This window comes from Myxine glutinosa, chromosome 12 (assembly GCF_964187855.1).
Source record: "Myxine glutinosa chromosome 12, kmMyxGlut1.1, whole genome shotgun sequence".
In the NCBI taxonomy this organism is placed as follows: Eukaryota; Metazoa; Chordata; class Myxini; order Myxiniformes; family Myxinidae; genus Myxine; species Myxine glutinosa.
This window is the reverse complement of record NC_136272.1, coordinates 73,720,914-73,744,516: the sequence shown is the minus strand read 5'-3', so window position 1 is coordinate 73,744,516 and position 23,603 is coordinate 73,720,914. Positions and strand designations below refer to the sequence as shown.

Genomic DNA, 23,603 nt, shown 5'->3' with positions numbered 1-23,603 from the left:
CGAGTTACATAAAATGGTGTAAAAGACACCGCATCAATGGCGGTAAACTTGCGGAATTAATTGATTTTTAAACAACCCTTAAAATCTTTATTTTATTTCAATTGAAATATGAACTTGAACACTAGAACACAAATCGCCTTTTTAGTACTTTTAAAACCTTAAATTTAGCAGTACTTGGACAGGTTAAATAAGGTGGTGTATAAGATTGCTTCAATAGCACTAAACTTCTGCAACTTTCTTTAAAATATCACACTGAAAATCTCACAATCTCTCTTTAAAATCTCTCACACTCACAATCTTTAAAACCTGACAAATCTCACACTCTTACTATGTCTCTCCGAAAACATCGACTGGACAACCCTCCCATCTACTTTCTCAACAATCCTCTCCAAGAAGTTCTGTCGCTCAAGCTTTTGGGTCTCACTATCTGCCATGATCTTTCCTGGGAAAACCACATTTCCAAGCTGGCCTCCAAAGCCAGTCGGCGACTGGGCATCCTCCGTCGTGCGAAGTCCTTCCTAGGCACACCTGAGCTCCTCACCCCATACAAGGCTTTCATCCCCAGCTCAATGGAATACTGTTCTCCCCTACGGGCTGGTGCTCCTGCCTCACACCTAGCTCGTCTTCACGCTGTTGAAACCAAAGCTTTCAGAATCATTGGAATCTCCCGTGATGAAGCTATCTCTGAGGGCCTTTCACTCACTCACCGCAGGCAGGTTGGTGGTCTTTCTGTCTTCTACCGACTCCTCTCCGGCCTTGCTCCTCCAGCTCTCTCTGGGCTCTGTCCCCCAAATATTCCTACAGGTCACACAAGATCTGCCAGCAACCCTCTTATGGCTAAAGTGCAAAAATCTCGGCTCTCTGCTCACATTCACTCTTTCATTCCTCTTTTCTCCCACCTTTGGAACAAACTCCCATACTCCCTTCAATCCCACTCCTCCCTCCAGGTCTTTAAAACAGCTGTTCACCACCATCTCTTATCTTCCCCCATCCAAAACCTTTATCTTTTCTACCCCCACTAATTCACCCCAGATCCACCTTGTTTGAAATTCCAACTTCTTTCCTGGAAGTCCTGACAGTGTCCATATGTTTTATACCTCTCCCACCCCTCCTTCCCGTGCCTCCCCCCCAAAGCCCTCTCCCTCCCACAGATCTCTCGATGTCTCCATGTCTCTCGGTCCCTGCTCTCAAATGTTGTGTTTGTGTCCTTCCCCCTCTCTCCCCATCTTGTCTACCGCTCCCGATGTGATATGTTTTATGTGTCGTTTGTCTTTCTGTGTGATTAATGTTCGCTCTTTCACGAGCCTCGATCTTGTATACAAAAAAAACAAACAACTTAAAATCTTTATTTTATTTCAATTGAAGTACACTTGATCATTGAGTGGGCTAATGCATTATATGAACTCTCTATTTTGTAAATGGATTATTGCCTGAATTTTGGATTCAGAATAGATAAACACGAAACCAAAGGTGAACTTCATGAACAGAGAATGAATGGTATTACAATCTTCTGCATTTAAATTACAAATTTGTTTCCTATTTCCAATTTCACTTCACATTGTTTGAACAAAAATTCCAGCAGAAAGCTGGAAATGTAACTTGAGTATCCCATTTTGAATTGCCTGATATAAATGCATGTTTGAATTGTCTGCAACTGAAAAATAAATTTAACGAGTTACATCATCGCTTTGGGCCGCTAATAATAATATATAATAATAATATAATAATATTATATATTTTATCAGCGACATACATGATACATGATACATGATATCATGATAAGGAGGATAAAATACATGATAAGGAGGTCGACTCCATATGATGAGTGGATACCAGAGATAACGTCACCGCGTGGCAGGCGGTGCTTATCGCTCCCAGCAAGGTGCAGCAGCAGCTGTATGGGACACCTTGCTGGCGGTTCTCCACTGATGATATGAAGGTCGCATAGTGACTGATATATATATATATATATATATATATATATATATAATATCATCGCTTTGGGCCGCTACTTACACTATGCTACGAGCAAAACCACATGTACGACTTCAGGACAAGTCGATCATATTATTAGTACATTTCGGTGTAAGTATTCCATGTTATTTTACAAAGAAGAGCATGAAAATGTGATCGATTTTCCATTTTTGATAATCATACTTTTTTATGCTGGGGCCATAGTGAGGTTGTGTGATATGAAATTGTTCAAACACCAGAAAAGGTGTTGAGTTAAAATCAGGTAAAGTTTCAAGGTGAGAATTCTGGAAACATTTAGTTTAAACAAGTCATAAAATTTGTGATGTAGTTCCATAATACTGTATTGTAAATAAACAGTGGGCAAATTAAATTGGGTTTTAAAAATCGTTTGAAACCTTTCTCGGAGGAGTATTCTCAGGATAGTTTCAACATACATGAAAAAGTGAGTATGTTCAACTCCAACCAGTCATTTTTAACAAAGTTAAGAACTGTAGAAAAGTGAGATCACTAAAGTTTTCACAGTAAAAAAAATAATAAAAAATCCTATTTCATTTGGATTTTTCTTTCATATAATTTAATTCTGACTCCCTGGAAAATCCTCTTTATCTCTTTGTTGACGATGCCACCCTCTGCCATAAACCAGTCATCCCACAGATATGTAGGCAGCAGCCTCTTTCTTCTCTGCAGACCTTGCTAGAATTACGAGCTGGTTCCACACTTGGAATATGTCTTTCAACCCAGACAAATGTCTCACTCCCACTCTCTCTATGAAAAAGACCGTCTCGCAACCCTCTCATCTACTTCCTTACCAATACTCTTGAAGAGGTTCAGTCACTGAAACTTCTGGGTCTCGCTATCAATCATGATCTTTCTTGGGCAAACAACATATCTATATTGGCCTCCAAAGCCAGTTGCCGACTGGACATCCTCTACCATGCAAAGTCTCCTTGGTAGACCCAAACTCTTAGCTACCTTCAAAACTTTCATCCACAGCTTGATGGAATACTAATCTCCCCGTTGGGCTGGCACCCCTGCCTCACATCTTTCTCTGTTTGATGCCATGAAACACCAAAAATACAGAATAATTTCTCACCTCCACTCGTTCGTTCTTCTTATTTTCTGCCTGTGGAACCAAATTCCACATTCTCTTCAATCTCACTCTGCCCTCCAGGTCTTCAAGCCAACTGTTCACCACCATCTCAGATCATCCCCCATCCAAAACCATGATATATGCTCTACAACTCCCTCCCCGCCCCCCATCCCCATATTTTGCTTCTGTATCCATATTATCCACCCCTGCATTCTTGCTTACCCCTCAACATTACCTGCACATCACTTGTTGTCCATCTCCATTTATTTCATCCCTCAGCCCAGCTGTTGGAATTTTCCCCTTGTACTTCTTTTGTTCCTTCTGTTATGTTGCATCCTGATTTGTTCTGTGTTTTACCTCTTCCACAGGCCTTGACTGTATACAAAAAAGCAAGTGCACTATTTTGGGAAGCTTAGCGATCGACTCTGGAAGGAAAGCGTTACAGTCTGACCACCAAGCTCATGATAGAGAAAGCAGTCGTGCTGACAGCCCTACTCTACTCCTGTGAGATGTACTGGACAACATATAGCCTCACCTAGGGAAGCTTGAGCATTCCAACCAAACATAATGAGTGGTGGAGAATACTACATCAGGGTGCTGCAAAATATGATATTTGACTAATGGAGACGTCTAAAGAAAATCAGAAGCAGAGGGAGGCCAGACAGTGCAGCAGGGTCTCAAGCACACCTGTCCAGAGTGCAGTCGGAGATTCCAAGGAAATATTGGACTCATTAGTCATCTGAGAACTCATAATTAATCTTTATCATATCTAATCAACCTTTACCAACCATATGTGTGTGTGTGTGTGTGTGTGTGTGTGTGTGTGTGTGTGTGTGTGTGTGTGTGTGCATATATAACAAAAAGACAGGGGCATATAATTAATTTGCTGATTAGTTATATCGTAATTTGTTTGTTTACAGTAGATGCATTGTAAACCCCATTTTAAGTCTGGCAAGACGGTGTTTAGCAGGGCCTCATCTCCCTTTCATCCTGTTGAATTTTTCATTGTTAAATGTGCAACATTTATTTGTTTGATTAATTCCATTTGTCCTTTCTCTTCACCAGCTTTACAACTAACTGCCCTCGAACCAAAGCCACACGTTTCGCTTTTGAATCAGACCAACCAAGTTAAATCAGACTCGAGCTGGGCAACCAATGGCCAGACCTCATACAAGGGGAAATTTTCGAACCGAGTCCTGGAGGAATAAAAGTGAGCCACAGCACGGAATCTAGAATGAGGAGCGTGTGCTGTTTCTCCCTGCTCCTCTAATGAAACCCTCATGAGAATTCCCCACCAGAGTATCACTGGGGTTCTTTAGACACATCCCCCAACCCTACTAGATGGCGGAACTGTTCCCATCATCCCGGTGATACAAACTCTGGGGGTCATTCGGACTCACCAGAAATCCACCTCGCAGCATATTGTGTGTGGGCAAACCGTTTCCTGTTCGTCCCATTGAATCTAGGCGACGGTGCCTTTCTCGACTCGACCAGGCTTAAGCCACCCTCTTATTAGTCCCCTACCGATGTACACCGTAGGGGACTATAGGTTTGCACTCCGTCCCTCCGTCTGTCAGTCTGTCGGTCCGTCAGTCCGTCACGCAAAGAACAGCTTTCCGGACTTTTTAATTAAACTCTTAATGCTAATGATTTCAAACTTGGTACATGGTTTCGTCATGATAAGTTAGAGATCAAGTTCGAACTTCACGACGTTTCGATCATTTTTGTCAAAGTTATGGCACTTTGAACTTTGGTAATCTCCCCAACAGTTTTCCGGACTATAATTTGGAGTGCGGTAAGTCATAATACTGTCTTCTATGACAGTGCTACCCAATGCCGGTAGGGGACATGTATTTCAGCGCAATACTCAGAATGCTTGTTTCTCTTATCCTGCCCGCATCTTATTGCCCCTTTCTTCCATCTGTGTGTCTAACTACTTCCTGAGGAAAGATCTGTCAATGCAATGATAGGGTAAGTTAGATTAGACCAGGATCTTTCCAGTTTGTAAGCGTAATTTAGTTTCCAATCTGTACATCCTCTTCATCTTACATTTATTTCTGTGCTTCCTTTCCTGATTTATCACATGTATTTTTTATTAAACTTTATTATTTATCATTCCTGTGGTTGTAGGGATTGATTGCTTGTCTGTGCGTGATTAAATTGCCAGCAGGTACACACCAATTATGTTCTCGGCATGTTGTAACCATCTTACGAAGTGCTGACTCCGACATCACCGGGTTGGAGTCTGGTATGGTTCGACTGGGTGTACATAACAATATATTGTTACGGATGTGGCTTAAGGGTTAAATGGGTTTAGCTTATATAATAGTTATTTCACAGTGCATGTTAGCATAAGTGTCATGTAATTACTGACAAATGTCATGCAATTACTGTAACAAGGCAGTGTCGAGTATAGTTTAGAAGCGCTTGTTTTTCTTGCCCAAAATGTTTGTATCTGATGCCTCATCTTTCCCTTTCATCCACTCTGCCATGTTCCACGTGATCTGCCTATTTGTGTTTTTCTACTCTGAACCAGAACTGTTAACGACACACAGGGCCTGCGAGAGCCTGGTGATTTTCTGTCAGCCTCAAGATCTATGGACGGCACATAATCATAAAGTTACCGGCTCTCTCCCCAATCGGTGACACAAGCCAACAAAATCGACCAATGGCTGTGCCCATTAATGTACACAATCCGTGGGGTTGACCTGTCCCACGGAAACTAATACAAACACTGACAGGTCTTGCTGAGGGAGCGTGCACTGGGGGAGCGGGCACTGGGGCTGGCATGGTGAGAGCTCCTGGTCGCTTGTTGGTAGGTTCGCTCAATTTGTACTTTGCCTCATATTTCACGTCTGGGTGACTGGTGTGCCACCCTGGTACATCATCTTCCCAGTCATCCTCCCTTGTTGGTGTGCGGAGACTGCAGAATAATGTACATGGTGGGAGACCAGCTGACCTGAGTGCGGAACAAGGCCCCATGCCATGGCGTTGATTATAATCACCCTTCAGCTCAGGTTCCATTCTCTGATCTGTCTTGTCTTGTTAATCCAAACATGGCTTGTTAATGAAAACCTATGCTGTGGACATTGTGGAATGCGGAACTCTATAGCGTATCAGATAATTGACCGATAAACCCACGTGCAGGAAAGCCTGGAATAGCAAATTTAGAACGCCAGTAAAAGCAGGATTCCCGTTAGTCTACTCGGCCATTTTGTTATGGATCTGGCTTAAAGGTGAATTGGGCTTTAATTATACTAGTTACTTCAATAGCACATGTTCAGCATAAGTGTACATAACAAGCGTATGACAAGGCAGGGTTGAGTTTTCACCCCTCAGCCCAAATTGGGCTAAGGGGTATTGTCGTCACGGGCGTCGTCCAGGCGTCCGTCAACTTTTGGTTTCCGTCAATTTCAAGGAGAACGGCTTGTCCGATTAAATCCATTTTTGCAGTGTGTGTTGGGGTTGAGAAGAGGAAGGTTCCTTTCGAAAATGGGCGCGCTGCGATTTTCAATATGGCCGCCACGGCAGCCATCTTGAAATTGGTTTCCGTCAATTTCTAGCAGAATGGCTCGTCCAATTAAATTCATTTTTTCAGTGTGTGTTGGGGTTGTGTAGAGGAAGATTCCTTTCGAAAATGGGCGTGCTGCGATTTTCAATATGACCGCCATGGTAGCCATCTTGAAATTGGTTTCCGTCAATTTTGAGCAGAACGGCTTGTCCGATTAAATCCATGTTTGCAGTGTGTTGGGACTGAGTAGAGGAAGGTTCATGGGCGGGCTACGATTTTCAATATGGCCGCCACGGCAGCCATCTTGAAATTTGTTTCCGTCAATTTCGAGCAGAATGGCTCGTCTGATTAAATTCATTTTTGCAGTGTGTGTTGGGGTTGAGTAGAGGAAGGTTCCTTTCGAAAATGGGCACGCTGCGATTTTCAATATGGCCGCCACGGCAGCCATCTTGAAATTGGTTTCCACCATACATGGGCTGAGGGGTTACCCCCGCTTTGCGGTGCTATTTTTTTAAAACTTAGGATGCTTCCTAATCCTCCCTCCCAAAATACTGTATAATAGTGCTAGGCATCCATGTGCACCCACGTGGGACAAAAACATCGAGAATGCCTTGCAGGACCACAAGGCTCCAGAAAATGTGGGGGCAACCTTCCCTCAGGGCAGCCAATCAGTGCGCTGGAGTAAGGAGACGTAGATCCCCCGAGCAGAGATAATAAAAGGCCGTGATGTGTGGAAATAGCTCTTATGGTTGTTGTTCCTGGGAGTATGATCCTGAAGCCCTCTGTTCTGCAAGAGCTCCCTGTGGTCTTCACACTCCTCACTCTGGGACATCGATCCCCACTGCAACCTGGGCCAGCTTGGCTGTGGGAGAACGTGCACTCCTTTACTGGCAGTTCCTTCCCTCCTGATGTTTGTGGTGTGCTCTGGAGCCGGCAAGCAAACAAACCTTCAAGTGTGCGCCTTGGAACAGTTAAAGCACACACACCACGCACCAGCAATGCTGCTATTGCGAGAGGTTCTTTTGTGTCTTGTCTTCTCTCTCTCTCTCCCTATCTGTTCTATTACAATATGAATGAGCTAAGGAGTTAAATAATTACATGTGATGTAGTATGTAGTAGACCTTTAAGTTGATGTGGAGTACAAGTCAAATTGACTAATTTTTCCCATTTTTCTTTCCTTCATTCATAGATAAGTCGATATGGAGTTCAAGACAAAGCTATATCAACTACTGTAGATAACAAAACTGCCATTCAGTCAGGTGTAGGGGTGTTAATTCCTCCCTGACACTCAAAACGCAATCACTGCCATGGTACTTCTTTAAAACAAGCAACATGATGTCACAGTTCATCATTCCTTAATAAACATAAACACCTGCCACTTATTTTAATATGATGACTCAATACTTGTTCACTTAGCTTTTTTTTTTTTTTTTTTGTATACAAGATCGAGGCTCGTGTAAGAGCCAACATCAATCACAAAAAAAAGCGGACACATAAAACATACAATAAAGGGAGCGGGAGACAAGATGGGGAGAGAGAGGGAAGCACACAAGTACAACAGCAAAGAACAGGGACAACGGAAGATCTGTGGGAGGGAGAGGGCTTGGAGAGGAGGAGTTATGGGAAGGCGGGGGGGGGGGGGGGTGGGGGGGGGGGAAAGGTATAAAACACATGGACACTGCTAGAACTTCCAAAAGGAAAGGAGTAGGGATTTCAAAAAAAAGTGGACCTGGGGTGAATTAACGGGGGTAGAAAAGATCAAGGTTTTGGATGGGGGAAGACAAGAGATGGTGGTGAACAGCTGTTTAAAAGACCTGGAGGGAGGAGTGGGATTGAAGAGAGTGAGGAAGTTTGTTCCAGAGGTGGGAGTAAAGAGGAATGAAGGAGTGAAGTTGAGCGGAGAGTCTTGATTTTGGCAGTTTCACCAGAAGAGGGTTGCTGGCAGATCTTGTGCGTCCTGTAGGAATATTTGGGGGACAGAGCACAGATAGAGCTGGGGGAGCTACGCCAGATAGGAGTCGGTAGAAGACAGAAAGACCACCTTCCTGCCTGCGGTGAGTGAGTGAGTGAAAGGCCCTTGGAGTTCGCTTCATCGCGGGAGATTCGTCATCGCGAATGACGATTCGTCATCGTCATCGCATCGCGCTTCATCGCGGTTTGTCTGCTCGCTTTGCAGCCATGATCAACCTTCTTGGTAGTCTGCAACGTATCCTTCGCTTTACAACAGCATCAGTCAAATATTTCCTTGAAGCTCTGATCACACCATCTCGTTGATGTAAGACTGTATTTTGATTTCGCGCCATCTTGTTCATTTATTACCGATCACACAATTTCGCACCTTGCTGACGACTTCTCCACTCCAGATTCACCATGCGGCCCGATCAATAGCTGATCGGAGATTCCACAATTTCAGATTTGCTGCGCGGGCCATTTGATCGTTCAATTGAGGATACCTCAATTCCAGAATCACCGCCGGCCCGTTCAATAGCTCAATCGGAGATTCCGTGATTCCAGATTCGCTGTGCGACCTGTTCGATAGCTAAAGCAGAAATTCCTCGATTCCAGATTTGCCACACGGCCAATTCAATAGTTCAATATCAGAGATTCCTCAATTCCAGATTCGCCACTCGGCCTATTCAGTAGCTCATTCAGAGATTCCTCAATTGCAGATTTGCCATGTGGCCCGTTCAATAGCTCGATCGGCCATTCTTCAATTCCAGATTTGCCACACGGTCCGTTCAGTACCACATTTATAGATTCCTCAATTCCAGATTCGCCATGTGGCCCGTTCGATAGCTTGATCAGGCATTCTTCAATTCCAGATTCAGCGCACGGCCTGTTGGATAGCTAGATCATAGATTCCTCGATTCCAGATTCGCCACTCGGCCTGTTCAATAGTTCATTCAGAGATACCTCAATTCTAGATTTGCCGCGTGGCCCATTTGATAGCTCGATCGGGCATTCCTCAATTCCAGATTTGGCGCACGGTCCGTTCAATAGCTCAATCATAGATTTCTCGATTCCAGATTCACCGCAAGACCAGTTTGATAGATTGGCTGGATTCCTTGATTCTAGATTTGCCGCACTGTCTGTCTGATAGGTCGATCGTAGATTTCTTGACAACAGAATCGCCACACGACTCACCCAAAGACTGATCATGGCGAGGAGAGCACCATATCACCTCCCCTTTGCATCAGTCAGTACCTCCCCTTTGCCTTCCCAGCCCACAAATTATTTCAGGAGTCTGTCCAGGAAACGAACACACATCAAGAAACAAGACACATTCAAGACACAAAATCCTCCCTGTAACTCCTCCACTCCACACCCGGACATCTATCATCCCAAAAAACAGTCGTGGCTCTACATTTTGGTGAGTACCCCTGTAACTTTGGAAGTATTTGGTGTCCTTGTGTTTTATACTTCTCCCTCCCCCCCCCCCCCCCCCCTTCCCACGCCTCCTCCCCCCAAGCCCTCTTCCTTCCACACATCTCCCTGCTCTCAAATGTTGTGTTTGTGTGCTTCCCATTCTCTCTCCATCTTGTCTTCCGCTCCCTCTTTTTATATATTTTGTTTGTCTGGTTGATTTGTTTGTGAAGTAAATGTTAGCTCTTTCACGAGCCTCGATTCAGTATCCAAAAAAAAAACAAAAAAAAAAAACTTAATTTAATTGTTCATTTGTGTATTTAATTTGTGTTCTTTATTGATTTGTTTAATATTTATCCATAATATGCAGTTAAGTGTGGTTAAAGTTACATTAGGGTGACCGAAAAAGTGCCCTGGGAACGCATAACCCCATTATAACACTACGTCCATGGGAATATCTTGTCTGCTTAACGTCGTTTCGCTTAGCATTGCACTTTCTAGGAATGCATCCATGGCCATAAATGGAAACTTGCTGTGGTGTGTTTTCAATTAACAATTATACAATTTATTTCAGAACATATCACAGTTTGCAAAAAAAAAATTATTTATGCAATTCAATGTCTTAAAACATACAGTAGATAAGTCGATTCTGAGTACAAGTCGAGGCCCGGACATTTGGGAAAAAGTATCAACTTATACGCCAAAAATACGTAAGGAGCACAGTGACCCTAGATGTGACGTGACACTGATGTTATGCACATAAATTATGCCAACACGTCACCTCCGAACTCGGATGGTGTCCGTATGGCACTCAGGTCTTTGCAGACTGAGACGTGTGCCTTCTTATGAGATTCAAGCAGGCAGTGCAAGACCATCTCAGGTCATCCCACATCCAAACCTGGAATTATGTTCAACCCTTTCCCCCCCAAATTAACCTAGACTTGAATCACCAAGCCTTCTTACTTGTAGGTTACTGCGCTTCCTCCCATTCTCCCTCTTTTTCCTCGTTTGTTCATTCCCTTGCTTGTTTTATCCAAATTTGGCCCCACTGCCCCACTCACGGTGGTGTCTTTATAGATTGAAGAACTAGTCTTGCTTGTGAAAGCTTGCAGTGTCAATCTGCAAGGACAGACATGACATGTAGAGCAATGGATGAAATCAACAGCATGTTGATTGTGGTATGTGGGAAGCAAGTAGAGGCTGACATTTCAGTCGTTCACCCTTCGTCGGAGAAAAAGAGGGTTGCATTGAGGAAGATTAAACAAGCCAGTCCTAGGCTCCTCGCCTTTCCGACTGATGTTTCCCTTTGATTTGAAGTATCAATTCAACGCTTTTTATAACCTGTCTCCTGCCCCTGCTATTTCCCCCAACATTTTCCCCTTACCTCATTCATTCTCCATTCTGGTAAAGAACTTTCCTGCACCTGTTGTAGTGTTGTATCTATGAATATATGAATGAATGAATGATCGTTTTAAGGCCATTTTCCCCGCCAGAGCAGGGGTTAGCCTTGCGGGCCCCATGACAATCATGGTTCCCTGTTTGAGGCAATGTTTTTATGGCCGGATGCCCTTCCTGACGCCAACCCTTGGTCACCTCTTACGATGAGCAGGTACCTATTCTAAACCGGGGATCCACACCGGGATCATTCATCCCAGCAAGCTGGTACTCAATTTGCCGACCTCGGAAGGATGACAGGCTGAGTCAACCCCCCTGGTGTTAAATTCAGCGATCGACCGGGATTCGAACTCAGGATCCTAGGATCCCAAGCCGGCACCCTAACTGCTAAGCCAACACCAACACTAAGCCAACCACTAAGCCATCTATTCTTACTATATTTTACCTTAAACATTTCAATCATCCTCAAGTTAAATATCTCTTTTTTTCTTCCTTTGTCTTTTAATTACGGTACAAGTACATCAGGAGACAATAGATTTGAAACTATGGGTTCAGATAGGAAGACAGAAGGGCCAAATCAGATTTAATTATCTTTTTAAAAGATGGATTAAAAATTTGAAATCTCGTTGAAGGTATAACCAATTCTGAGATCCATGGCAGCCTTGATAAGTTCTCCCAATGGCAGCTTCAAACAAATTCAAATCGCATCCCCCCATTTGTCCCCCAACCAAAGTGCTCCCCATTCCTTACGCCCTCTCCCCCTTTCCCGGCGCGTCGTATTAAGCTCCCTGAGATGCTGAGTCTGAAGATGGCACCATGTGGACGGATCGTCACATCGTGAGGAACGCACAGAATGTTCCATAAAGAGATCTGCCAAGGCTTGAGACTCCCAAACGAGCCTCGGGGGACTCCTTTGAGCCCCCGTACTCGTGTAAGATAATCCGCAGCACATGCAAGAGGACACGCACGTGGGAATATGCCAAAGCAATAATTGTACATGACAACATATACATGATGGTTGCAAGAAAGCCAAATTATACTTCACCTTAAGGGTCTACACTTCGCTGGTGAAAGCTAGGCAGTCAGTCGGAAATTCAGGAATTTTTATACCAAGCCTCAATTGGGCGTTCAAAAAGTTATAGGAATGAGATGTTTCAATTAATGCAAGAAATGGCAATGTTTATATTTTTAAATAAATAAGTATATGTAATTACTTGGTAAAAAAAAAAAATCTCTCTAACTTAATATACTTGCATTTTGAAAGGTAAAAAAAGGGCTTCTCGGACTATTGTGAACATCTATTTCCGAGAACTTTTTGAACGGGCCTCGTACGCGTTTATTTCATCCGCTCTCCGAAAGGTGTTAGTGGCAAAGGTAGGTAGTAGGTTCGGTCCGAGACTGGAGCGACACACACACACACACACACAAGCGGGATGTGACGCACGCGTACATGCACGGATCCTCGTGCACCGCCTCGGGCCTCTGCATCAGCACCAGGGCAACGTTGAGCACTTGGACCGGCTGCGTCATCATTTCACGTGCTTCCAGATGAACAAAATCGTCCGACATCAGACGTGTACTTTAACATGAATAACAAGGACGTCGGTCGACAATGGACAAACGCATCTTCGGTTAATATGGATTTGAACCCGAGTTCCCTGGATCATGAGCCAGGGGTTCAGATGGGATTGCCAAACGAGCCAACGCAGTTACGAAGAATCGATATTTGTTTATTTATTTATTTTTATGGGGACGTTGCCCTGGTCCAGTTGTCCGATGCCCTGGTGCTCACGGAGCGTTTGGAGTGCTCGCCCCGGCGGTGGCGAGCACTCAGGACCTCCTCACCTTGATATTGGACAGGTCGATGACGGCGGCCTTGGGTGGAGGTGGCGCCGCCACCGGCTCTGGCTCTTTGGGTGGTTCAGCCTTCTTTGGCTCGGCCGCCTTGGGTGCAGCCGCCTTGGGTGCAGCCTTCTTAGCCACCGGCTTCACGTCTTTCTTGGGGGCCATAACGTGTCGCGTACGAGGCGAGAGAGACGAGAGTGGAGGAAGCGAGTTCTGGGGTACGTGGGGAGCGCGATGCGTACTCAGGGGGGCTCTCTATCGCTCTCCCAGGCTTGACACCTATTTTGATATATATACCGGTTGCTAGACCCCCGGGTGCCGCGTCCGCCGTTCCTTATATGGCCAAGATGAGAGACGAGAGCGAGCGGGGGTCCTAGCGGAAAGACCGTAAGCTTTCATTTTGGGATTGTGGCGAGGAGTGCGTTCGATTGCTGCTCGCGATTCCCATGATTGATGTAAATGTAAAACTTTCCGCTCCTGTATTCAAGTTGGAGAGACTGGAAATGCGGTGGGAAGGGTGAATGTTGGAAGTTTTGAAAAAAACCAAAAAAAACCAACTCTTTGGCCACTTCCTAGTCTATAGCTGCTGCGAGGGCCCCAAGACGCAAGCCAATTCAGCAGACTGTAGCAAGGCAAGCTACCCGTACGTCCTGCAGGCACCTTGCCCCTGGGATTTGAAGACCCAGATGCGGCGACGGAGATGAGGTCTGTCGGTCCATGTTTGACTGCAACCAACTTTGATTTCCTAATCGCAGTCTCCCGGCATCCTCACTTTACTTGCACTGTTAGGGTGAGAGGATGTTAGGGTTGCTCAACTTTGACGTACATGTCCCACCCACGACCCCACCTCCCTCTCTTTGCTTCTCTTGAGCCCCAGAAATGCCGAAGCATCTTCGATTTCATGACGTCGGCTGGAATTACACAAGTGATTGCTGCCTTAGTCATATTTTATATAAGTCGAAGATAAAAATAATTCAATTCCACTTAAAGAAGTCTATATTTCAAAAATAAATAATGAAAATCCTACATATTCTATCAATAACAGCACTCGGTAGAGCGGATACCTCCGCCAGACTGAACAGGTTACGTTTTGTAACCCACTGATAGGTCGGATCTCGATTCGGACCTGAACCAAAATTTATTTGGCTCGTTCTCGTCGCCAAACCAACTCCTCCACCAAGTTTTGTCATAATACATCCACAATTTTTTGAAATATCGTGCTGTATATTGTTTTTGGCCCTATCATTCAATGGTGAGGAATCAATTTAAAAAAAATTCTAATTATCATATGCGAATCCGTATTCGAATCTTCACCAAAATCGACTTGATTAGTCCTCGTCACACACCCAACCTGTCCACCAAGCTTCGTCCAATTCCATGTGCAACTTTTTGTAATATCATGGTGTATATACGCCTCAAAAAAAAAAAAACTGCCTCAAACAGGGAACCATGATTGTCATGGGGCCCGCAAGGCTAACCCCCGCTCTAGTGGGGAAAATGGCCTTAAAACGATCATTCTATATTCTATATATATACGAGGGGCAGTCTTTGCATTGTCATGTCATGTTGCAGCATTGTTATGTCATGTTGCAGCATTGTCATGTCATGTTGCAGCATTGTTATGTCATGCCATGATATGCTGCAGTGAGCATTGTCATGCTGCAGCAAAAACACCGGTAGTGAGTAGTGCACGACGTTTTGATCTGATTGCTGGTTTCAGATGATTTTTAAGGAGATCGCAGTATGATGCACTGGTGACTGTGGTCCCTCTGGGCATGTAATGCTCTACAAGTGGGCCTCGGCTATCCCAGAAGAGCGTCAGCATCACCTTTCCAGCAGACGGCTGTGTGCAGAATTTTTGGGCTTCGGCGAAATTGAATGGCGCCACTCTTTGCTTGCCCTCTTCGTTTCTGGCTGAAAGTAGTGGACCCAGATTTCATCCCGTCACTACGCGCTGTAAGAAAGCGTCGCCTTCTGTTCCGTAATGTCGCAGACGTTCTTCACATGCCTCCACTCGCCGTTCTTTCAGTTCGGGTGCGACTTGTCTCGGCACCCACCTTGCAGACACTTTGCGGAACCCCAGCACGTTGTGAATAATATGGTGTGCTGAACCATGGCCAATGTTCAATTCGGAGACTACTTAATCCAGTGTAATGCGATGGTTTTCCCTTAGCACGCGCTCAACTCCTGTACCCATTTCTGGTGTGTCGGCTGTGCAAGGCCGGCCCGAGCGAGCAGCGTCTGCCACACTGTACACTCCACTTTTAAACTTCCTGTCCCAGTCATACACCTGCTGCCGCGATAAGCATGCGTCACCATATTTCATCTTCATTCTGCGATGGACTTCACTGGGATTCACACCCTCACTTCCCAAGAAACGGAGGACAGAACGTTGCTCCTCCCTGGTGCATGCTTCTAAGGGAGCCGCCATCTTGTAACTGCTCTGCTGACGTCATACGCTCAATGTTGCCAGATCTAAAACAGGCAAAACATGACTCTTACCCATAGATATAACATATGTCGTCTACAACTACACACTTTACATTCTCGAATTTATATCGCCATTTTAAGGTTACTTATTGACTGGCCCTCATAGTTTATGGCCTAATCATTCAATGATGAAGAATCACTTGAAAGAAAATTTAAAAACTCTCATATCCGGATCCAGATTCGAATCTTCACCAAAATCGAATCAATTTGTCCTTGTCGCACACCCAACCTCTCCACCAAGTTTTGTCCGAATCTGTCCACAACCTTTTGAGATATCCTGTTCACAATCAGTCAGACAGACAGACAGGGGTGAAAACATAACGTCGATCCACGTTTTGGTGGTGGAGGTAACAACTTAGGACACCAGACAAGAAGAAAAAAAATCACTAACATCAAGATGCGTTGGTCATGCCTGGCCCCTGAACAACTACAAATGGACAAATAAAATGGAGTGCTGGAGTAATGATGGATGATCAGTGGCGGAGACGAAGAAGAACATGAAGGGGTAACATTACAATACAAAAGAAAGAAGAGCCAGAGGCAGAAACCCTTGAGGATCTGATGCAAGACGGAGAGCAGGTGATGATAAGTTGTCAGTGGAGTGTGATGTCATGCTCTTCCAGCTGCCACATTTGAATGACACATATTTTATGATTACATGCACACATACCCATGTTCCAGCCAGACTGTGAAATCAATCCACATTCCATGGTTGTCGTTGTTGCTACTTATGCAGCCTGTGGCTGCTGGTTGCATCATTTTCTGGAAGCTCGGCTGCAGTGCCCCCTGTTCCCAGTAAGCTGGTGCTCAGTTTGCTGACCTCGGGAAGATGGCAGGCTGAGTCAACCAACCTGACGTTATTTAACGGCGCAACATGGGGCTTAAACTCAAGACCTTAAGATCTCAATCCAGCCACCTTAACTGTTAAACCAACACAAGTCTTACAATACATGGTGAATATGTTATGTTATGTTCATGCAAAATGATCAATAAAACACAGATAAGACACATTTACTCACGTGTGTAGTTAGTGTAACGTGTGATAAGTCAATCACCTGGCACGCAGGTAGGACAGCCGAGGCCCTAGACTCATCTATAACCTGTCTCGCTTGGGTTTGAATCTAAGCCCAGCTATAACCTGCCACCCTGGTGTTTCGGGTTCAGGGTGATGCCCGATTGTGTGTGCCGTCCTTCGGATGGACGTTAAACTCAGCGTCCCGTCTGCCGGCATTAGTTGGTGGATGCTAAAGATCCCATGATGTCCTTCGTGAAGAGTAGGCAAGCTATCGCCAGCACCCTGAAAATTTTTTCACCCCAGATCCACTTTTTTGAAATACAGACTTCTTTCCTGGAAGTCCTAGCAGTGTCTGCGTGCTTTTTAAAAACTCTTCCTCCCCCTCCCCTTCCCATGCCCCCTCCCCCCCCCACCCCCCCACAGATCTCCCGATGTCCCTGCTCTCCATCTTGTTCTCCCGCTCCCTTTATCATATGTTTTATTTGTCAGTTTGTCTTTTTTGTGATCAATGTTAGCTCTTACACGAGCCTCGACCTTGTATACAAATTTTTATTTTATTTTTACAAATTCCTGCCCCGACCTACAGGGGGCACTGCGGCAGTGGCACAGCTGCACCTCCAGCAAATGACGCTGCACAAAGTCATCTGCTGCATTTCGAAGAAAATAAAAATAAATGGTTTGAAAAGATTAAAGCTTAATACCAATTGCAGTTATAATGCTTAACATTCCTGAAATGAAGTGTTGGAACAAATACAATTTGGTGGATGTTGGACACGTCTTTCCACATTCGAATTTTCTAAATCTGGATAAGAACGAACTTTTTTTTTTTTTTTTTTTAATCAAGAAGATTGTCCTTGCTCGTGTTTATTCTCGTTTCCTGGTTGGGGACACGTGACAGTAGACCCCGCGCTGGCCCCAATGCTGTTCCTTACCCAATGATCCCAACACCCACTGATCCCATACGGCGCCGACGGGATCACGGATCACCATACGAGACCTGATGTTCCCAGCTGTTCGTTTCCCCAGAATTTCGACTCCTCTTTCGTCATCATTCGGTTAATTGCAGATAACATCCATTTGAGAGTTCAGTGGAACTTCATAAGCAAGAGATGGATTTAAAAAAAATCTTACTTTGTGTTTTATAAATAAATGATGCCTCGTGGGAGTTTAACAAAGATGACCCAAGGGTATAATTGAGCCAATTTGCTCAAACCTTAAATAGAATGGACGGCACTCGGTAGAGAGCACATACCTTCGCCAGGTATGAACAGTTCACGCTTTGTATCCCATTGGTAGGTCGGATCTGGATTCGGACCTGAACCAAAATCAAATCGGCTTGTTCTTGTCACCGACCCAACTCATCCGCTAAGTTTTGGCAAAATCCGTCCACAACTTTTTTGAAATATCGTGCTATACATCGTTTTTGGTCCAATCACTCAATGGTGAAAGATCAATGAAATGTTTCTAAACTTCTGGTATCCATATCCGGATCTTCACCAAAATCGAATTAGGCTATGAGCCAAGGGGGTTGGTCGGTACCATACAGATGGAGTAAGGCTCATTGTGATTTTTAGCAAGATATATGTCCCTAGATATGAAAAAAAAGTGATAGCAGTGTATAACTCTCGGCCATCTCTGTGTTATCACCCGAAATATTATTATACGCCTGCTTCGCTTCGCCAAAAAATGTGATATTTGCTAAAATTGGAATAAATATGTTTTTAAGGACCACAGAGTGCCAATAATTTGCATACTGGATGCCAACTAATATAGTAATAGAAATATAGAACATTTGTGGGGGTTATTTATCAAATTCTTGATATAATGACAAAAAATATGTTAAATTTAGTGAAAAAGTGGTCGAAATCGCTTCGAGTTCAGAATTCACATTGTACATTTTTGTCAATATTTCAAAAATGAAAACTCCCAGAGTAACATTTGACCCCTCAAAATCTTCGCAAGGAACCACTGCATTGGAATATATCATTACTTTGCAATATGGTGGTTGTTTGGGGCACATCTTTTGGCAAAGTTCAAAATATGTTCAACCATACCCCCTAATTTTGATATTTTGGAACGAAACAGCTTTTGAACATTTTAGGTTTATTCGTCTCCTACTTTTGGTATCTCGGTGTAATTTTTGGTATTAGCTAGTATCCTAAAGTAGGTTTGTAACATCAGCTACATTATATTTCACAATGCATGCAAACTTGCTCCACACTCTAGGTTTATCATGATCTCTCGAACAAATACGATCTCGATCTCGATCTCGGCACTCTGTGGTCCTTAAAAACATATTTATTCCAATTTTAGCAAATATCACATTTTTTGGCGAAGCGAAGCGGGCGTATAATAATATTTCGGGTGATAACACAGAGATGGCCGAGAGTTATACACTGCTATCACTTTTTTTTCATATCTAGGGACATAAATCTTGCTAAAAATCACAATGAGCCTTACTCCATCTGTATGGTACCGACCGGTCAATTTGGGGGGTCTGGCTCATAGCCTAAATCATTTCGTCCTTGTCACACACCCAACCTGTCCAGCAAATATCGTCCGACTCTTGTCCACAACGTTTTGAGATATCCTGCTCACAGACAGACAGAGGTGAAAACATAATAAGAAAACGAAAATGGAAAATTTAACTTCTTCTAAAGTTCTTGGGAATTTAATTTCTTTTAAAAAGATTTAAAAAATTATTTTTGAAAATATAGAATTCATACAAGGACAAGAAAATAATGTTAAACACACGAGGAGGCCATTTTGCCCTTCAGACATCAAGTATGTCATATCCCATTAATTTCTCGGCAGGATAACGGAACATGGCTTACCTTTAACGTCCACAACGAAGTGAAGGTGGGACATGCTGCTTTTGGTGTGCACCTGAAGGATGGTGTGCTCGGAGATGCGGCACTGCATTTACACGCTGCATCTTAGTGGGGCAACTTAGCATAACAATTGTGCATTTTGTGAGGAAAGCACCAAATTTGGCACACTAGTAGACTATCATATTATGAAAAGATCTGGATATTGGGCCATCTCAGATTCAGAGATTTGATTTTTGCAAGATTTCGATTCGATTGGGATCGAAGAGAACACCTTCTTCGTCTTCTGTACAGTGAAGTTGCCAGCCCTGAATTCTCTGGCTACATCTGGGTGCTTCATTGGGAGTGCGACCATGTCCCTCAGGTGAACAGGGACCCACCTGGCATAGTGTGTGTGGTCTAAGGCATGGAACCATGGGACCAGTTCCGTCAGGGCATCAAGGTACATCGTGAATGAAGCCTGCCGCAGAGAACGCACGTAGACCAGTACCAACATCTCTAGTTCCAGCACAGTTGCCCAGTACTGAAAGTTGGGAATGTCTTCTCCTCTCTGGTGACACCAGTCTTCGAACTCAGGCAGGTCTTCTGCATCATCGGCATATGTCATACAGTGGCGTTCATACGCACGGTGTTGCAGGATGTGCAGTGTCGCTGCAGTGATTTGATGAGCTCTTCTTGTGCGGGTGACGTGGGCAGCTCGCAGGAAGGAGTCGGCCGTCCCTGGCGTTGCAATCTCAGCTTGCAAATCTGCAAAATCTTGCAAAAATCAAATCTCTGAATCTGAGATGGCCCAATATCCAGATCTTTTCATAATATGATAGTCTACTAGTGTGCCAAATTTGGTGCTTTCCTCACAAAATGCACAATTGTTATGCTATATTTAGCTTAGCTGCCGGACTATCTGGAGAACATGAGTTTGTAGTCTCAACAGAAAAAGCAAAAATAATCCAAGAGCAGCCAGACGACTCAGAGACGACCTAGTGGTGGTTCTTAACCTTTTTCTCCCACGGACCAGCAAAGGTCAGCGATAAATAAACCGCGAATTGGGAACCACGTAATTAATGGTCCTCACTGCTACACTTCAGCATGTCATCGTCATACATCGCTAATACCTTTTCACAGTAATGTATATATTTTTAAATAAATACCAAGTTTAGCTGCCTCTGTCACCGACCTTCGAGTACACATGAAGTGCCTAATGGAATGACTTGAAAACTCGTTGTTGTACCCATTGCTGTTAAAACAAAAAAAAAATTCTGGCGTTTGCACTGCCACGCCATGCGCCGTCATGGCGCCTAAGAACAGATCAAACCTCAGGCTTGGTTGGAGGCTCGGAGTGAGTTCTTCGCTGCTGTGTAAAAATATATATATACATGGAGAATATAACTGGAACGGCTCACCGCGTATTCACGGACATACACAATATGAAGGTGAACTGTTTTCCAACACTACACAAGTTCTGATACTGTGTCATGAATATTCATGAACACTGAACAGTCCATCCTTGGAGTTCCTGAACGAATTCAGACACTACTATTTAATTACGACAATAAACATGTTTTGTTTCGCAGTTAATGACAAAAGGATTGTTGAGTAGGTGGTGTCACTTTAAGTTGACAAAGCTCTAGGTTTCCATCTCAATCACATGAAAATTAATAATGAAAAGACAAATAAAATAGACTCAATATACTCCCGCGTAACATATGCGGCCTAGTGTTTTTGAACATGTTGATTCATATATTTCATTGCAAACACAATTTACATTTTCTCAGATTTTCCCAGACGGAAGCCTCTCCTCAGTGAAAGACACATGAAAGCCCGCTTGGCGTTTGCAAAAAAGCACCTAAAGGACTCTCAGACTGTCAGAAACAAGATTCTGTGGTCTGATGAAACCAAGATTGAACTGTTTGGCTTCCGTCTGGGCACTCTGCCATAAATCCCAGATCGGTGGAGTGTTTCAGTGATGGTTGTCCTTCTGGAAGTTTCTCCCATCGACACACAGGATCTTTGGAGCTCATCCAGAGTGACCATCGGGTTCTTGGTCACCTCTCTTACCAAGGCCCTTCTCTCCCGATTGCTCAGTTTGGCCGGGCGGCCAGTTCTAGGAAGAGTCCTGGTTGTTCCAAACTTCTTCCATTTAAGAATTATGGAGGCCACTGTGCTCTTGGGAACCTTCAATGCAGCAGAGATTTTTTTGTAGGCTTCCCCAGATCTGTGCCTCGACACAATCCTGTCTCTGAGCTCTGCAGGAAGTTCCTTCGACCTCATGGCTTGGTTTTTGCTCTGATATGCATTGTCAGCTGTGAGACCTTATATAGACAGGTGTGTGCCTTTCCAAATCATGTCCAATCAATTGAATTTACCACAGGTGGACTCCAATCAAGGTGAAGAAACATCTCACAGATGATCAAGAGAAATGGGAGGCACCTGACGAGTAAATTTCAAGTGTCATAGCAAAGGGTATGAATACTTATGTCAATATGATATTTCAGTTTTTTCTTTTTAATAAATTTGCAAAACTTTCTAAAATCCTGTTTTCTCTTTGTCATTATGGGGTATTGAGTGTAGATTGATGAGGGAAAAAATGAATTTAAACGATTTCAGCATAAGGCTGCAACATAACAAAATGTGAAAAAAGTGAAGGGGTCTGAATACTTTCTGAATGCACTGTATATGCAGCTCAGTGGTATACACCCTGTTCCATTCATTTCTGGAAACCCCCTTGCAAAAAATCCTGAATCAGATCGAATTCCGATGTATACGCATAGTCATGAACCTATAGATCGGCTATAACTATAACTAACGTTTCAAGAGAGCCCGGTTCAGATCATTGGTAGAAAAAGAAGAAGATGAGGAGGAGGGGTGGAAGTGCTGGCCAAGTATACTCGAAAGGTTTATGTCACTTGCCACCACCTCCCCAAACCCCCACTCCACCCTTTTGTATTCTGAACTGGAGATCCACCTCTTTGACGTCATCGTGGAAGGATCATTACAGCAAACACCGACAAACTCAGCAATGACAATGTTCTCTGAGTGTAACATTATCATCGAACAATAGACACACATTTTATTCAAAACATCATAGGGTTATTTTTCTTTAAAAATAATGTCTAATCCAGAGAGGTGACATGTAAAGTGGCGAAAATGTCAAGGATTTCTGGCTTTTGTATCACAACAACAACAACATGCATTTTAAAGGCCATTTTCCCTGCTAGAGCGGGGGTTAGCCTTGCGGTCCCCATGACAATCTTCTCCATCTTGCCCTATTTTCTGCATCTCTCCTTGTTAACCCCCTTGCCCGCATTTCTTCTTCCACCATCTTTACCCAAGTCTTTCTCGGTCTTCCCCGTCTTCTACTTCCTTCTACATTCATTTCCATCACTCTTCTCAACCAGTCACTTTCATCCTTCCTCAACACATGACCAAACCATCTCAACCTGTTCCTCTTCACAGCATCCATCACAGGCAATATTCCCATCATCTTTCGCAATTCATCATTTGTCTTCCTCTCTCTCAACGATACTCCGCACATCCACCGAACCATTCGCATTTCCACCCTTTCCAACCTTCGTTGCTGCTCTACGTTCATTACCCATGTCTCGCTCCCATAAATCATAACACTTCTCACACATGCAGCATACACCTTTCCCTTCAGCTTCAACGACACTCCCCTCATCATCAGCACGCCACTCAATTCCCGAAACTTCTTCCATGCACATCTCACTCGAGCAACCGTTGCCGAGTCTGATCCACCTTCTCCATTCAGCATGTCTCCGAGGTATCAAAATGTTTTCACACCTTCCAGCTTCACGCCGTCACCAAGATCCAACTCAACATTTCCTCCATCTGCAGCTCCCTCTGTGCACACCTTACATTTGAATGTAGCTGCCACACTGGTTAATGACCCTCTCAGACCACTACATTTTTGATGAACCCACTCAGCGCACATTGTACACTGAATGGAGTTCACTCCGACACCCAGCACAGGGCCACTTCCCAGTTCTTTCCACCTCACCACATGCTTTACCACTTGCCATCACCTTCGTCTTTCCGATATTCACCTTCAGACCTTTTGTCTCCAGACATTCCTTC

General features: G+C 44.1%; 2 protein-coding genes across 2 annotated transcripts in view; both read right to left on the bottom strand.

The window, feature by feature from the left end:
• Positions 1-13,970, bottom strand: part of LOC137437517 (myosin light chain 3, skeletal muscle isoform) — a 55,230-nt gene extending 41,260 nt beyond the window's left edge. The window contains exon 1 of the mRNA XM_068131903.2: positions 13,179-13,970. Within this exon, the coding sequence (XP_067988004.2) occupies positions 13,179-13,343 (165 nt within the window). The 5' untranslated portion in view covers positions 13,344-13,970. The remainder of the gene's footprint in view (positions 1-13,178) is intronic.
• The window catches only part of HPRT1 (hypoxanthine phosphoribosyltransferase 1), a 684,029-nt gene that overhangs the window by 187,445 nt on the left and 472,981 nt on the right, over positions 1-23,603 (bottom strand). The gene's annotated exons all lie outside the window — the stretch shown is intronic.